An 18,058-nucleotide genomic window follows, 5' to 3' on the forward strand; every position below is an offset into this window, starting at 1 on the left:
TATTCTGCCTAACGCAGATACAAATGGATATGCATGTGGTAACACGTACATGTAATGTATACAATTTCGAAATATTTATTAATAATTTAGCGTAATTTAGTATAAAATGAGATAAGAGAAATATCATGCTACATCAGACGATGACATGGTGATTTTTCATTGTAAAGTAGTATATGCGATTTTGTAACATTCGGCCTAAAGAAATGGTTTTTTTTTTTAAATTTAAAAACTATCTTGACAAGGTAAAAATTGTTAATCTCTAGTTTGTTTAAATTCGTGTATACCTCATCATAGTGATTTATTTCAAAAGTATTGATTTTATGGACATAAATATATATTTATTCAGAAATACAACTATGGGCAATACAGCCCATCAGTTTACAATAATCCACATATTATAATATAATGTTTCACAGTAGATTCATAGGAGTCTAAAATTGGGGGAGGGGGGGGGGGGGGCTGATTTAGGGTTCCACAGTCCCACACGTAAATAGTAAATTAAATGCATATCATATACAGATTTGAGTATAAGTTTTGAGTCAACGGTTTTTACATATAACTAGAGGCAAAGTATAAATGCAAGCCATATTTTACATACAAAGAAATATGTTTCTTAAATTCATTGAATGAGTTACATACAATTTGGCAATTAATTATTACGGATTAATAAAGTACATTTGATATATTGAGCAAAACCAACCAAGGTAGATACGTGATCTGAACCCAACAATTGAAGAAATTTAAATGTACTTGAAGACTTATAATAGTACTCACTTAAATTTTCCCCCGTAAATTATAATATTTTGGGTATTGCAGAATAAAATGAAATTAGTCTTCAATTTTTTGGGGATCACAAACATCACATATTCGAGCCTGTCTACTCTTACATTGGTACCTTTCTTTTTCAATATTTAAACTTGTAAAGAAGTCTTATGAAATTTGTATCTGAAAATCATTCTGCATTGGTTTTGGTACATGTGGGTATGATTGGATTTTCGAGTAACCGTGTTTTACATCTGTATGAAAGACTCTTTGAAGAATTTCCCATAAAAGCATTGCTTTGTTGCATGCAAATATCAAAAATTCCTTTTTCATATATATGTTAAAAGTGGCCAGTATTAAGTGACTGCTCTCCGATCCAGAATTCTCCTAGATCCACATGGAACAATTCATATTTGACGTCTCTTGCCCAGTTTACACTAGAAGCTACACAATTCTCAGTACTATTACGCAGGTACTTGTTAGAATTTTTACAATTTTTAGTTTTTTGTAATTTACACCAGTAAAATTCAATTTTCTTTGTAAAATAAGCGGACATCGACCTAATTCACAATAAATCATATAATTACATACATTACGTCTAACACCAAGAACATTCTTACAAAGTTATAGGCACAAACCGCTCAATTTCTGATGATTGATGAATACCCCTGATTTCACTTCCATATAAAATTACACTTTAAACATATATATCGCAAAGTTGACACCGTTTTTGTGCGTTAAATTGAAATTTCTAAAGATTTCAGTTTAATCCGCACAGTACCTTTCTATCCTGGTCTGCTAGTTTCTCTTGCCTTGAACAATGTATTAATTTGCCGTTATAGTTTAAACACAATCCTTATGAATTAAAGGTCAACGTTTTTCAAAATTTCATTGTTGTCCAGGAATGGTCAATGAGTCCTCCTTTTCTTAATTCTAAAGTTTTGGTTTTATAGGTGTTAACAGTTAAGTTCCATTGAGAAATATATTCGTAAAAGGAATTAGAGTAGTTTGGAGCTCATCTGGTGAATTCACGAATATAACGACGTCGTCTGTACACTCTTAGTTCGGAGGGCTAGCAATTTTTACTATTGAAATGATTTTTTAGATCGTTTATAAACATGTTAAAGAGAAATGAAGACACGACTTCATTCTGCAGTATTCCAGTGTTGACTGTAAATTCGGATATTTTACCGGCACTTCTGACGGAGGCTCCCACGTCAACATAAAGTGATCTGAGAAGTGATGCCGAACTTTACTAATTTGTACCATGATTTTTCTCTCTTAATCGTAGTAAACGATTTTTGTAATCAATAAAACATCAATAAAGTCTTTGATACTTATTTAACTTTCTTTAAACTATGTAATTCAAATATTACGTCTGTAGTTGAGCGATTATAACGATTCCCTGACCCCTGTCTTCACTAATTACGCTGTTCTTCTAGCCATCAAATCTTACATGTAGCAGCTTCAAGATAATCAATATGTTTCCCAATAAAAGACGTGTACTTTAAAAGCATTATATTTTGTATTATTAGAAGACGAGAGTAAATGTCTCAATGCAACTTGAAATAGTTTCTTAGATCCGCAGAAAATTACTTGATTATGATAGACAGACGATGCATAAAAAGAATACATTTATAAGTAAATAAGGCGTTGAAATTCAGTTTTGGTTAAAAATAATTATGATTTTCAAACCTTTTATCAGTAAATATGAACAAAAGCCCCTGATGGGTTCGAAATCATGATCTACATTCTAATAGCGATACTTGTTAAAGGGTTGCAATGATATTAAACCATGTTTCTAGGTCTAAATTTAACACCAAAGCAGAATTAAATGAAAATTCTTTGTCCTGAGCTTAGTTTCTCTTCTCTTGGTCGAATCCGAATCATGCTTCACCAACATGGTGCATTTGATCAAAGAGTATGCCTTGAATGACCTTGAATGATGTTTGAAAGTCAAGGGTGAAGGTAATAGGAACACGCAAAATCCTTATATTCAGTGCACTTAGCCCTATTTCACATTATCAGAGCTTTTGGTAAAAAATGTTCAGTGACAATGAACCAAGTTTTAAGGTCAAATGTGAAGGTCCTGGCAGATCTCTTTTATAAAATAGTTTTAGACCAATTAGGTCAAAGCCAAATTCTCTGAAAGGCATTTCATCCTATTATCTATTACTTGAGCGAGGCTCTTTGGGGTTGTCACTATCTCATTGATGTCTAGTTCATGCTTATTGCCTTTTGCTTCATAATATTGTGACATTTATAATTGAATTTTAAACACTTGTTTTATTTGTAATGATGTTAAATTGTTTCTCATTCTGGGACCTATTTTATTCAATGACACTTCTACATGTATGTAGGCAGAGACCTTGTCTTTGCTGTTTTCTCATATAATTATGAGATATCCCTTGCTACCTTCATAACTGTGCAAATTATGGACAAACATTCAAATACCAGAATGGAAAAATTCAATGTCTGTTTACGTAATTTCTTTTTTCTACAACTGGCAAGGTATAAATATTGATGACTTGCAATGATTATATTGTTCAAAGATTGATCAATGTAAGGAGCATAGAGACAATCCATAGAAGTACCTACCTTGGGCGAGGAAGTCCTAATTTAATTTTCTAATGAGATAAGGGTACAATAATCTACATGGATGTAGTATCTACAAATTCAAAATTGTGTAGTGATCAGTCTGGTATGGTCTTGGATCTTTAATGTATTAGAGGCTCTAGTGTCAACCATTATATTTGGACATATAATACTTGATATTTCAATTCAATTGTTGTTAGATAAATATACGGAAGATTAAAATAAGATTTTACTTATCAACATATTTTTATTTTATCAAAATCAAAAGTGACTGCATAAAATTATTCCAAAATGAAATTTTTTAATAATATTACATTGGCTTTGTTATTAGTATTTCGACATTGTTTTAAATTGGTCAGCCAGTATACTAATAAAATGTTTTGAATAGAAATGAAATAGTCAACAACAGGTTTAAGCTATGCCCAATCCGTTACCGAAAAAAGCGACATTAATTCTGAACACATTTCTTAAGTGGATACTGAAAATTATTACTACATGTACAATTAAAATATTTTTTGTGTTTAATATAGCATTAAATGATTTATTTTTGACGACGGCGTGTCAATAACTGCCGTCAGGTGAGCAAACAAATTGAATAACGCGCGTTAGCGCGTTATGATAATTTGTCTGCTCAACTGACGGCAGTTATTGACACGACGACGTCAAGAATAAATCATTAAATGCTTATATTTACATTCCCTTAGTGATAAAATCAATTATTTACTTTGATAAATCGATATAAATTGCAGATCACGGAGGAAGTAAATTAGTAACAGCAAGGACAACTATTTTTATAAAAACCGGTTTAACGAGGCCGGGTCTAATTTGTTCTGCCCTAGATTTTTGAATGAATTTTTTTACATGAATTTCCACTAATATAATTATTATTTTAAGATAAAAAAATAAGACATTTACCATACCGTTTGTTTAGGGGGTCATCTCAAAGTTTGTTAATTTTTAACATAGAACCCTATGGGATTTTGCTTGAAATGTATCAATTTTGCACATTTTTTACATTTTTTAAAAACTTCTGCCCTAGGGATTTCTTTTTCTGTTCTACATATTTAAGTTATTGCTAAAAGGCATCAAATGGTCAAATAAAAACAACCTTTTACCTCCTGGTTTGATCCAGGGGTCTTATCAAAGTTGATTTTTGCATGCCCAATTCCCCGGATTTGTCAGATAATGGCTATTTTTTATTTGACAAAGGCGGAAATGGTGATCTTAATAGTATTATTAAAACATTCAGACATATTTAAGTAATAAATAAATATATAACATCATATATTAAGCGTCATTAATATAAAATACATGGTTACTGTCTTGAAATATATGAATTAAGCTATATTTAGGCGGGTAAAGAAAACGTGACAGAGGGCTAGGCTTGCTGAACCCTCTTCACGTTTCCAACCCGAGCCCAAATATAGCTTATACTTCGAGACAATTAATTTTATTCCACAAAATAACATTAATTTTACGCATCAAACGAGCTATTTTCAACAAATTTCGCTGAATATCTGCAGTTGAAACTTTCACGCCATGGCGTCAACCAAGCAAAAAGATGACGTCACAATACAAATGAAACGCTGCGCGAAAGCGTGCGTACTCGTTCTGTACTCGGCCTCGTTAATCTGATTATCACATAGACTGTTCAGTTGAGATCGAAGAGCATGAAAATATAATCCATGAAAAATAACTCTTGAAATTTTGCTTTTAACAATAAAATCAACTTTTTTATTGAATAATTGTAAACATGGTGCTTTGACAACATGTATAAAATATATTTTTTTAACCGGTAATACAGAAATCACTGTTTGGAAACTACTTAGATAAATTACCTGTTAATTCATACGCAGTGATAAGTTGTTGCATTTAGAGGCATTTAAACATCACAAAATTTAATGGAAAAACACAGTAGAATGTAAATATTTAAGTGTCCACACTAATAACTAAGAAAATAGAAACATTTTGAAAACAATTATTCAATTACAGTTTTATTAGAAATTGAAAGACGAATCAACTAGTTCTTGGTTAGTGTGCACATCATTTAAACACACAGGTGTCCTGCTATCTCAAAGCAAATTAGACATTTATTTGTTTTTTACAAAGAAAGGACCATGCAAAATAAGTGATCAGCTATGATGATCGCCTCATAAGTCGTCTGATGCAGCACATGCCTTCTTATCTTTGCCAGGCTAAATTGTCCATCCTGGCCTTTTCAAGATTCATATAATGTCTTTAAATATCTCATGATCTCATGAATAATTATTGTTATCCACATCCAGGCAAGTTATAATTGCATTGAACGCCAATATTAATTACTTTTAAATGTAGTCATGCAAATAACTTTTGCTTAAACATGCACATTACAAATGCATAGCACAAGTTAATAGCAAAGATGAAAAATTAAATTACATCATTTTTTACCACAATGTAAAGGTAAAGGTTTAAAGGAAGTTGGGTGGATAAGGCGTGTAAATTACCTACACAAGGACGGATAAGGTACTGAAAATTTAAAATGTCAACAAGAATGATTTTTTTTCTACATTCAGAACAATGTTTATTCAACATAACTATAAATACATGTATGTCTAATACTTGGAATTTGTTGATTTAAACTAACGTATGCTTTCATTCATTTGTTTAAAACTTAAATGCATTTTCTTTTTTTAGAGTCGGTCTGTGCTCCATATTTTTGTGCAGTCTAAATAAAGTAAACTTTTTAGAAAAATATTATCTGTCCGTCAAGTAGTGGCAAAAGTCGCATATAGCAATTAAAGAACGCACTTTGTTGTGACTGAATTGGATCAGTCATTAAAGAATCAGACATTGGGTAACCTTATATTACTAGTCTTTTTAAGGTTGTGGGTTTGATACCACCAAGGTTTGAGGCATTTGCTTTTCTTTTCGTTTGTTAAAATATTCAAAACTTATTAAAGCTAAAAAAAATTTGCAAAGTTGTTTAAAAACATTATCGAATATATTTAATTGGAAAATTTTTAATTTAAAAGTGTATTTTACGACTAAACCAAATGAGCATTAACGCTTTCTAATTCCACATCTCCTTTGGTCATGAATACCTTAGTTGTTTAAAGAAGAAGCTGAAAAACTTCAAACGTTAACAGACGACGAAGGTCAGGCAAAAGTAGGTCACTCGAATCAGACCTAATAAAAGTATAGAAAGAGAGCTATGGTAATTTAGAACAACAATGTTTCTTAGTCTTTACTCTGAAGTCGGAGACCCGTTTTTGGCAATGTTCCGAAGTCAATATTCAGAAATCAAGAATATGCAAGTTGTTTTTTCTTAAATCTTTGAATTGGGTGAAACTAAAAAATAGTGTTTGATGCTGCAGATACGGTTACTTGGTATTGTTTGGCAATGTGCAGGGTTACCGTTATGATAGCCCGCCTTCTGTTAATGGACATTCATACGGAATCTTTAATTATTTTATGTATATTAAATGCATATTTATCATGCAACTTTCCAGTAGATGTTGTAATTATTGTTGTTTATCTTCTTATTATTGTCAGTTTGTAAAAATAGAGAAATTTGCATTTTTGTGTTAGTTTTTTAATTAAAAGAAATACCGTCCGCGGACCAGTCAAACAAGTACTAAAATATTTTGTGTAAGATATGGTCAAAAATTCTTTGGAAATGAGGAATGACATAATTATAATAATTCAAAGTTTTAACGAAAAACTAAGATACAAATGTCTGTATTTATTTTTTAATATTAATCCACTTATTAACACTCATTTAACGAATGACAGGATACATCTCAAACTCGAAAAATCTAAATTAACAAAGACAGAAGAACAGTGCTAAAAAATATGGAAGGTGATAAAAACTTAACAAAATGTAAATAGAAGTTATGTCTATTATCAATTATGCAACTGGTTCTCTGGAATCCAGAGGACATAAACAGTCCAGTATATGATGTTGAAACCAAAGAAAGCAGTGGGGAAAAGTATTCGAGAAATTTTGTCAACTCTTCTTGCATTGTCTCGACTTTTCTTTGTTATTTCAGGATTTTCTACGTTAGCCTCTTCCTGAAAACAAACGACGTTTACATATTTAATACCACAGAATGAATTATAACACCTTCTTTTCTTATCAATGATTCTAATGAGAGAGTGTTGTCAAATTAATAAAATTGTAGAATTTGGTATTCAATCTACCAGAGTAAAAATTTTAAAAAGTTAATAAATCTTTTATTCGTTTAGAGGTTAAATATTACAAATCTTTTTCTCTGATCTATGTACAAAACGCTAAAGAGTTAATAACATACCTTATTGTGTATAAGTAGTGGTAGTTTATTCAAAGATAATCTGCGTTGTTGAACCCTCGCTTTGACATTAACAATAGAAAATTCGATCAAAGCAGTGAACACAAATAGAAGACATGTTGCCATCCAGACGTCTATGGCTTTTATGTAGGACACACGAGGAAGAGTGGCACGTGCCCCTGAACTCTGGGTAGTCATGGTGAGAACAGTCAACAATCCTAAGGAAATTCGAGCTGGAACAGCGTCTATGTTTAACCAGAATGAAACCCAAGACAGGCAGACAATAAGAAAACTTGGAACATACACTTGGATTATGTAGTATCCATAGCTACGGCTCATTTCAATGTCGATACCCAAACATGTGAATGTGACTGCAAATATAAAAAACGCATGTTGGAGAACCTTGTTTATTAAGTTTAAAATTGTGTAAACCAATATTGTAAATGAAAGAAAGAATTGATAGTAAGTAGAAAGATGTGAGTTATATTTACCAGTGGAATTACCATTTGAGTATGTGATATCACAAGTGTGATTGGTAACGTGCCCTATGCTGAACTGCGGCAAGGTAAGGTTTGGTTTAGTTAACAACGGAACATCGTTCCATTGAAATGTTAGCGTGTCGGTACTATAACCAACTAGAAAGAGACATTAAAAATTATAATACAGTATCTTGTCAAAAGAGCTTAAAGGTAACATTTCGTAATCTGCCAGCCGCAGATCATCAGATCAAACGTTTTGTTTCTCATGATAACTGGAGTCTTGATTGCTTGCAACGTAACGAATTTAGTTCTTCGCATCTAGTTGCTGATTTGCTGACATAAATATACATGTAATTTACCAGTCCAAGTTTAGGTAAGATAAAGACAATTTAAGGAAAAAATTGTACAATGTCTACTTACTGAAGAAAAATACCTTAAAGAACTTTACACGCTCGTAAATTCAAACGTTGTTTACTCCTTTCAGTTTAGGGAAGATGTTATACATGACAATAAATGAAAATAAGCAAATGATAACACAAATTCAAATAACACTAATTTTATCATATGAAAGAAATCTATATTAGATATTTATGAATTGCATTTACTTACAACTTTCCATCTGCATAGAACATGTCTGTTGATCTAATGGGTACTTTTGTAGATACATTTGACAAGAAAAAGTTCCTGTTACCCTGCAAAAAAGCATATTAAGGCTCACCTAGAAATTTTAAAACGGAAAAAAATAAAATTTATGAGAAATGTAACAATCTCTATAAAATGAAATGTTTCATCATTCAAAACATTGATCACATTTTACTATAGCTACACCAATTTAAACTTTAAGAGAAACTATAAAATTTGGTCGCTGCTTATTATATATTATAATCATTTATTCAAATGACGCCAACATTTGTATCGCCGTATTTTACAAATATATTCATTTTATATAAACGATCTAATGAATATGACCGTAAGCAAACTAGTACATTGTAGTCTCCTCTAGCTACAAATCATTCTGTAAATAAAAGCATAAGCATTTTAAATTTCCATTCAAACACTGGCATGACTAAGACACGTAAATGTACAATCCCCTTAGAGCACGTTCCGGTGCTTTTTACAAGACATTTGACAAGAAAATCTTTCATCTCGCTTGCAATGCTAAATTCCCGTAAACTTGTGCAAAACTATTATGTGAAAATAACGGGTACCACTTGAAAACGTACGACAAAAAATTCGTCTGATTTATTTAAAAAGTACTAGTACCTCATACTATATACGACCAGACCATCAGGGTACAGATGCATAAGTTTATTGGGTACCGTCACTGCATGAACCTCGGACTTTTTCTCGTTCTTGATGTACAGGTCTGGGATCCACACCTTGGACATTACTCTGTTATCTAACTCAACCTTAGAGAAGTTAAACCGTTCTGCATATGCCAGTCTGTCGTCATACCATCTTTGTCGGAGGAAGAAACTCATCTTAAAATCCTGTGTTGAAATGAATTATTGTGTGTCATAATTGAAATTGTCAAAATTTTAGGACAACCAGTCCCTTCCTCAGAACACAAGAAATAAATAACATGGGATAAAAACAAAGGAAACAAAACCTAGCACTAAAACTTACACTACTAAAGAAGCCATAAAATGAACATCTTCATTTTAAACAGTTTTGATTAACAGTGTGAAAGAGAGTGATAGCAATGTGACCGATCGCTCTGGAGTTATCAATCGGCTGCCAACTTTACACTCAATTTGGTTAATAAGCTAATTATATTGACTAAGGACTAAGGAAACTGTAAATGAAACAACAACTACATTTAATCTAGTTTTGAATATCAAACTTGTTTTTTTTTTCATTTTCACATTTTATCGTTCTATTTCAGGCCACTATTATTGCATGTCCAGAAAGTATTCTGTATGACTAAATGAGCCCGACTTCTAGTATCCAATATCTTTGTGGAATGGTATTTCAGTAATAGTTGACTGATTCCCAATCAATAGATTAACAAAGTTTATTTGAGAAAAAAGTCGTGACCATGTAGACAAATTAACCGATATACATGTATGACATTTTCCGTTAGGTGTAAGAATAACAGTCCATTTTATATTTAGATCTTTCTCAAATTAATTTTTTTTTTTGGCTAAAAAACTAAAACTAGCGCAAGTTTTGTGCTCCGCGCGTAAATTGCAGTTTAAAAAAATATATTGTTGGCTCTGTAGCTCCAAGGTCGTCCATCTGAATTTTTCAGACCGGGAGGTACAGACCTTCAGCTGGTGCATACCGAGAGTCGCCATTTGTACATGTAAACAAACTATACTCTTTTACTTTAAGTGGGCTGGTAATGGCGTTTTAAAGAACAGTGTCGATACCAATGGTAAAATGTCCGATGAATTTTTGGAATCGAAAAGAATTTGTACAGCAAGATAAATCTGCTCACAAAAGCGCAAGTTTTTGTGTGCCGTAAAATGGCATTAAACTCTTATTACCTTTGGGATATAACTGCTATGCTTTCATTGTTACAGACCAGAGTATTGACTTGTGTCTGCCAATGGTTGGATCTTTTCAATTATTTGATCACACTTAACTTACATGTATTTGTTTTATTATTGACTTACCAACATCAAAAATGTTAAATACATGTACATATGCATTCACACTCTTGATACAATTCAAGCTTTCCGCATAAAATAACTTTTCAAAAATCTATTTTATTGAACAAATTGAGCATGAAATAGTTTTTCGTGTTTTCAAACGCTCTATAGTTCAGAATTACCATGGTACTGTCGCTGATTGAGTCAATTCCAAGTATGTACAATTGTATGGTGTTCAAAACTGGTTTTCCTACAGATAAAAGAACAAGAAATCACTTCTCTGAAATAAAAACAGAAATATTTTTCTCGTCACTCAAATCAATTCTCTTAAAAATTGCTTTGCATTGAGCATTTATAACTTCATTTAAAATTAGAATAATTATTTTAGAAAAGAGGTTGTGTTTTGTTTTATGAATGTTAAGCGTTTGTAATATTATTTCATCAATCTAATAAATTCAAATTAATGCAACTATCGGCACTATTTATGACTAGGCCCAAGGGGTGGAAGGGGGAGGTTGTAAAATCAAAAGTCCAAAGAAAATACAAAACGGGAGCAGAGCAACCACAGACCTCTTTAATAAAAAATAGAATTAGGATCAGGTGCCTTGGAGGAGTGAGCATCCTCTGCCGACCGGTCACACCCACCCTGTGCTCTTTGTAGTAATCGGGGGAGACGGAAAAAATCCGTAGACAATTAGGTTATTAATTACGGTCTAATGATAAATATAAAAAACGTCAGTCAGCAATTGTAGGTTGTATTTGCTGACAAGGTCGTTGTATCGACCATATAACTAACGAAAAGATGACTTCAATCGCGACTGTTGAAAGTCCTGCTTTATCAACTTGTTTGTTGGTAGCTTGCCTTGTCTGAGAAAACGTTTATACGTAGAGCATGCCCTTGCGTTTCTAATTAACTGAGAAATAAAAACTACATATGCAGGTGGGGAAGGAATATTGCTACTTAAGTCAGGAATGTTGACTTAAAATTAAAAGTCATCACGTTTATCATAAAGTAATGAAATAAGTTTACTGGATTAAGAATAGTCTTATTTAAGTCAGTTGTAGGAAACAATATTTTTCAATGTTTATCTTCATATTTCATAAATTGTTACCGTCTTTTTAAAAAAACATTTAATAATGATTTGCAGTACTGACTTTACTTGAAAAATAAATGCATACGAACATAGTTTTTGTAATAATTATCATTTGGGGTGGTGTACATACATAAAACAAACTTATAGCCATACTTAATTGTACAAAATCTACTGTAAGTAGCAGTAATGCGTTGTGCGCCCATACACTTAAACAGGTTCGGTCTTATTACCTGTATTTGTTATCATCGTTTGTCACCTTCCGTCTATTCAATACCTTTTTTCTACAAGCTCAGGTTTCAAATATTTATAAGCAATTAATAAGGAAATTGCTTTCAGTAAAGCACATTGACTATGTTTTTACCCAAACAGCAATTTGTGCCATTACAAATTGTTCAACGTTTCAGTTTATCTGAAAGAAACCTATTGAATTAAAACTGTCTCCCTTTTAGACATTGAAAGCTATCGGTAATCATAAGGCCTTTGGGACACAAACCAACTACAACATAAAACAAATTCGGATGCTTTTAGCTCTACGAGTTAGTTTGATTAACTCAAATCAAATTTCTCAGTATCTTTTACATCAATTTGCTAAAGCATGTAAAATTACCATTCATATATTGGAAAGAAGGGGTCGGGTACACGCTCTGTTGTATACATGCAGTGTATCTTTTTTTTTTCAAGTAACTTATATTACCGTCGTGCATTGGAGGGATTCTAGGATCGTAGTCTTCATTTAGGATGACGTCAAAAAACTCGTGTCTGAAAAATTAGCATTAGATGCATTACAGTTTAACCGTGTCTTTTCCTTAAAAATTGTATATCTAATCGTCTCCGTGCACACGTTTTTCGTTACTCAAGTACTTCGGGGCACTTAGTTATTGTATACCCGTCCGCCAATGTTAGGTACAATGTTTAAAGCATCAATTAAGTGAAGTTATATTTAATATAAATTAATTTCGGGTTATAATTCCCATGACCTTGGAATCCCATTCATTTGGTACAAAACAAATTATTTAGAATTTCTGATCAAAGAGAAATCTTTGTTTTTATTAAAACTGAGGAAAAATTTTGATGTTGATATTTGACATTTACATCTAAAAAAATTATACGCGAGTTGAAGTCTCGTATTTAATAGATTTAATGTTTATAAGCAGTTATTTACTTTACGCACGGTTTATCGTATTCTTATCTGACCAATAAAGATACATGTATTTCTTTGGTATTTTTTGTAAATATTGTCCGAATTATTGGTATCATTAAGATGGTAAAGAAATAGTTTAATCAACAACATTTTTTTGACTGTTGTTCGATCCATATTCATTCACATATTTCTGTGTATCTTTCTAAATAAAATGCTTCTTAAACTAAGAACCTTTTAAAAAACCGTCTGAAAAATACGGCTGTCTTAGTTTTTTCCACTCGCTAAGAAAGAAAAGTTCCAAGATCTTTGGAGCGGATTATAAAACCTTTTGTGCGGAAATGTTGGCGTGGAAAGAGACGTACTAATTTATACACCAAATTGTTTTGCAATAGGTTACTGCTTTGAAGAAAACAATTAGTCTCGTCTTCAGAATAACAATGCAAGTTCTTAGCCAAGGTAAAGAAAACATGATATATTTTGCCATCACGTTGTTGTTCATCAACGAATCGTTTTACACGATTGTGAGTAACAATAAGTTAATGATGGTGAGAGCCTTTGAATGAAAATATTATACGCATTGTGTTGTGTCTTGTGTTTCATATTCATATCTTACAAACCAATATAAAATTGATGATCGATATGAGTTTAAGTAATATACAAGTAGTCTTTGGGGTGGCTCATTTCAGTATCATGAAACACAAAGAAAATTCTTAAACGGTAATTACAGATCGCTATATACTTTACTGTACATAGCTTCCATCTGGGTTCCGTCCAGTTAAACATTTTTTTCAATCAGTGATAATAAAAGGGTATTGAAAAATGTGTACGAAAAGTTTCTTGATTCTTCAGCTAAGCAGTGCAATAGGATATTATCTCGTTAGATTAAAGATAGTTTAAATCGATAGTCTCCTAAATTTTATGTACCTATACATGCGACGTTTGAGTAGAATGACATTATTTTTTGGAGGACATGATCAGAATATTAGTAAACACTTTTATATTTTATAATGTCATTTTTTCTGTTTGCTAAACAAACAGAAAAAAGTACATTGAATCCTTGAATCATATCCAAGTTCCTTCCGTTGTAAGATTCTTTTGTAAATTCAAACTTAAATAAATTTAATTTATTTAATTCATTTTAAGATTACATAGAACACAATTTAAGTCGCAGTTTATTTTCTGCACTGTTTATACTCACCGCTTGCTGAAATTTGAAGCTTTTGACTCTAGAAGAATACAAAAGAGCACCAGAATGAAACAAGTCATTTGCATGATGGCAGCCATCTATACTAAAAAAAATGGATATGATAAGAAAACGGTGTAAATCGGCACTTGAATAAAGATGATGTTTCTTTTACATATGGATCAGTTCAGTCCACGATCACCGCATTGTGGTAGTTGCTGTTTATTGGGACCTTGTTTTAAACATCATTGCTTCCATTCTAAGCTATATCGATCGTTTCACATGGGAGCAATAAATACGATAAATGATTAATTTGTTAAATCTTCCAATAAATATTGGTATATATTCCCCAATTCGGAATTCTGGTATCTGCTCATAATGCAGAATTTGCACGGGATGATTGATAAGGTTATTGGAAAAATAAATGGCTGTCACAAGAATTTGGCTTTAGAATAAATTTGGCTTTAGAATAAATTAGCTGCACTCTCGGCAACTAATTGGGTCGTTTTGCGATACAGGAAAATCGACCCTTTTTCATATTTATTTCAAAAGTATGAATCTATTTACAAATATGAATACCCAATCTGTCTTCTGCTTTATGTGAATCAAAGGTAAAACAATAAGTATATTGTTTTGCTAAGAAACTAATTTTACACAGCAAAGTTTTTAATTTAACCCTTTTCATGCTTTGAGTAATTAAAAAATTCTATTAGGTAATGAATTCGAATTTCCTCTCTGGTTCAGGTTCAAACAAATGTATTAGTCGATAGAAAATCCATTCCAATGTTTACAGGGCATAGAAAACATTGGCTGTTTTTCCTACTACTGTAGTGCATTCAAAAATATTCATTGTTTATTATTTCGGGAAACAGATAACAACTTTGTAAAAGAATATTAATGGATTGGGTTGTAAAGTAAAAGTATACAGTCTGTCTGCTATATTGAGAGCTACATATTTCTCACAACGGTCAGTACTTCTAATACGCTCACTATAAGGAGGTTGGCGCCTGAAATAATAGTAATGTCAATCATCCAAAACCACTTGGTTATAAAAATGGGGACCTTAAATGTTAATTCATTTTATTTGCGACCCATGTCACATGCCTTTTTGGAAATATAGAGCCCCAAACAGATATTATAATTTTCCTGAAATGGTTGCTAAAATTTGACATGGAAATTGTTTATTTGAAGAAATAAAAATTTTTTTATAGTTTGAACTGTTATTTAGTTATGATTTTAATGCAGTATGAAGTTGAACACTTATAGTGACTATAAAAGTAAAATCTAAGTCAATGTTAAAAAGTCTTGCTTTACCAGTGGCTTTAAAGGCCAGTACATAATGAACACCACAACAGATGTAACAACATGTTTGAGTTATCAAGTTATAACGCAATTTAAAAAAAATTATAGTAATGTCATCTTTCCAAAACTTTGCATACAAACAGACATACATTCAATGTCTCATTTAAAAGTAAAACAAGTAGGGGTCATATCTCAAGAAATATAGTCTGAAATAAGCTTTTTTAGAATTAATATGTGATGCAGAATTTTCAGACTAGAAGAGACCAAAAATGACTACCCAAAACCTAAGGAGCGAACTCTTTAATACATGCATGTCGGATAACTGTTACACGTCGACGTCTTTTTGAAAATAATCACTTATATTTAGAAGCAACACAGTCCTTTGAACAGTGTAATTTTTTATATACCTATGAGATTGATAATATCAATAACATAACAATATAGTCATTTTCAGCTCTGTTGCATATCTCTAAATAGGTTTTAATGCTCACAGCTGTTTCAGCAATTTATCGGAAATGAGGAAATGTCGTAACTATATTCATGATTTTTTGTTGTTCAACAAATGAATTCTTTTATTTTGCACCTGACAGAATTATAGATAAAAGATACGACTGCTCTGAAATTTACAAGAAGAATTTACGTAATCTATTTACCATCTGTCAAACAGCTATGTTTTGATTAAATAATAAAACGATTATTTTCGAACCAAAAATCAACAGCAGTTTTCCTTAACTTAATGTAATTTTCTCTTTTGGATATCGAAAGGTAACAAGTACTTACCTGCTTCATAAAGCCCTTGCAGAGTAATCTGTGATGATCGAAAGTACAAACGTGAGCTGTATTAACCTCGTCAAAACCTCTCCACAATGTTATTGATCGAGTGCAAGGTGCGAGGCTGATCCTTTGAACAAACAGTACACAAATTCATGAACCGTGGTGGGATAATTATTTCCTCTTGCGTGCCACCTGAGAAGCGGTTGAGTATCTCAATATCTTCGATAAAAACATCTCTTCGGACTTCATTTACAAGAATATAGCTCTTCTTTCCCTCCGAAAGGGACAGAATCGTCACCTCTAGCTTTCCAAAGCTTTTTCAGCACATTAATGATACAATACTTTCAACGCCTTCTCGTGGCTCGTATTCCGCATCTCAACAAAATGTGGCAATAATCAGATTTGGGATTAATTATCGTACGGCCATGGTGTCAGCCATGCAAACCTGCAATATGTTTTCTGAACTGAGGCTTGACCTCGGATAAACCTTTCTTGACAGTGTAACTGTTCGGCCATTTTTATAGAGCCTATTTCTCACATTGTCTATGATCCACCGTACCGTTATATTACACAATTGAACAACAGTATAGTTTTTGGTATGTACAGTTCTTATAAAGAAACATGCACAGCATTTCTTTCGACGATAATCAATGGTCACCAGATTCTCTCTTGGGGAGGGCTTTAAATTAATACATGTATAGTAAAAAGCAACAGGCGATTAAGTACACATTTTTCTTGATGAAACTGAGGCAAGGAAAGCCGCGCATCCCTAGAGGGTAGAGAGGCAGTTAAGTGGTGTATCTTCACTAACCGCCAAAGTTTCGTGAATCATTATTCGTGCAAGTCTACGATAATACACAATGAATGCATGCAACAATGACGTGTTAATACAATCAATTGTACAATTGTTTTATATGGTTGGAACTTAAATATGTCAGATGTGCGATATACCATATACATATAGCTATATAAATCATGCAATGTAGGAATGTGAAATTTTAAGTAATAGCAATGCGATTAATATACAGATATCTACATAAGTGCAGACCGATTATGTAGTTCAATCAGACTAAAGCAATAGTTATATCATAGTAAGTAACATTTTAATGATTGGGAGCGCAGCGACAGACCCCTTCTTAATCGTTATAATTTTAAATAATATGATCTAACAAAACCTTTATTAACATCGGCTGACCCAATGTTCTGCGCCAAACAAATATTTTTTCTTTTGTTAATGGCTTAGAGAATGACATGTAAGCTTTCTATTGAAAGTTTGACGTCGCTGGAAACTTGAGAAATTCTGAACGATTGAGAGCATTACTTTAAATATTTAGCAACTGCTGCTTGAATAAAAAATTGATATGTTCTAAATATTATTTTTACACATTCTTGAAACAAACAAAAAACAAAAATAAAAAACAACAAATGCTGTTCATTACTATGCGATGATCAGATCTGGCCATTTGCAAACATTCAACAGTGCGTTTGTAGAAAAAAATGGACGGCGCAAGATTTATAGTACATGTGAAAGCCAGAATTATTTTTATAAGCACGAAATGTAGTTGCCGCTTATATGTAGCTCTTAGAACCATTTTAACAAGACCTTGGACTCTCAGTAGGACGTAGCTATCTAATTCTTGCGTCAAAACAAGTTAAAAATGACGCGGTTTCAAGCGAAATTTGTACCGATTGCGTAGTCTTATCTCAAAAGCCAGACAAATCTTGTCGATTTCATAGAGCCATGGCTGAGTGACTGACAATGAAATAGACAGGCCTACGTCACATTGCTGTTTAACACCACCGCCCAAAGTCCAAGCTCTTGTTAAAATGGTTCTAAGAGAAATCGTT

General features: G+C 32.3%; 1 protein-coding gene across 5 annotated transcripts; it reads right to left on the reverse strand.

Annotated features, from left to right (window-relative positions):
- Window positions 1-5,927: 5,927 nt before the first annotated feature.
- LOC105334669 (glycine receptor subunit alpha-2) lies at window positions 5,928-16,728 on the reverse strand. Of its 5 annotated transcripts, none has more exons than XM_011438210.4 (9): window positions 16,217-16,728; window positions 14,150-14,235; window positions 12,505-12,569; window positions 10,899-10,966; window positions 9,386-9,612; window positions 8,732-8,814; window positions 8,135-8,278; window positions 7,647-8,014; window positions 5,933-7,407 (listed from the first exon to the last, which is right to left on the reverse strand). In XM_011438210.4, exons 1-9 carry the CDS (start codon window positions 16,223-16,225, stop codon window positions 7,240-7,242), a joined length of 1,218 nt encoding a protein of 405 aa, XP_011436512.3. In that variant the 5' UTR covers window positions 16,226-16,728; the 3' UTR covers window positions 5,933-7,239. The 5 variants fall into 5 exon arrangements, with proteins under 5 accessions (XP_034303128.2, XP_011436512.3, XP_034303127.2 ...); XM_034447236.2 differs by having other exon boundaries at window positions 5,935-7,407; window positions 14,150-14,240; window positions 16,217-16,727; XM_011438212.4 differs by having other exon boundaries at window positions 5,939-7,407; window positions 8,147-8,278; window positions 16,217-16,725.
- Between the last annotated feature and the right edge of the window lie 1,330 nt (window positions 16,729-18,058).

The sequence above is a fragment of the Magallana gigas genome, chromosome 2 (assembly GCF_963853765.1).
Source record: "Magallana gigas chromosome 2, xbMagGiga1.1, whole genome shotgun sequence".
NCBI lineage: Eukaryota > Metazoa > Mollusca > Bivalvia > Ostreida > Ostreidae > Magallana > Magallana gigas.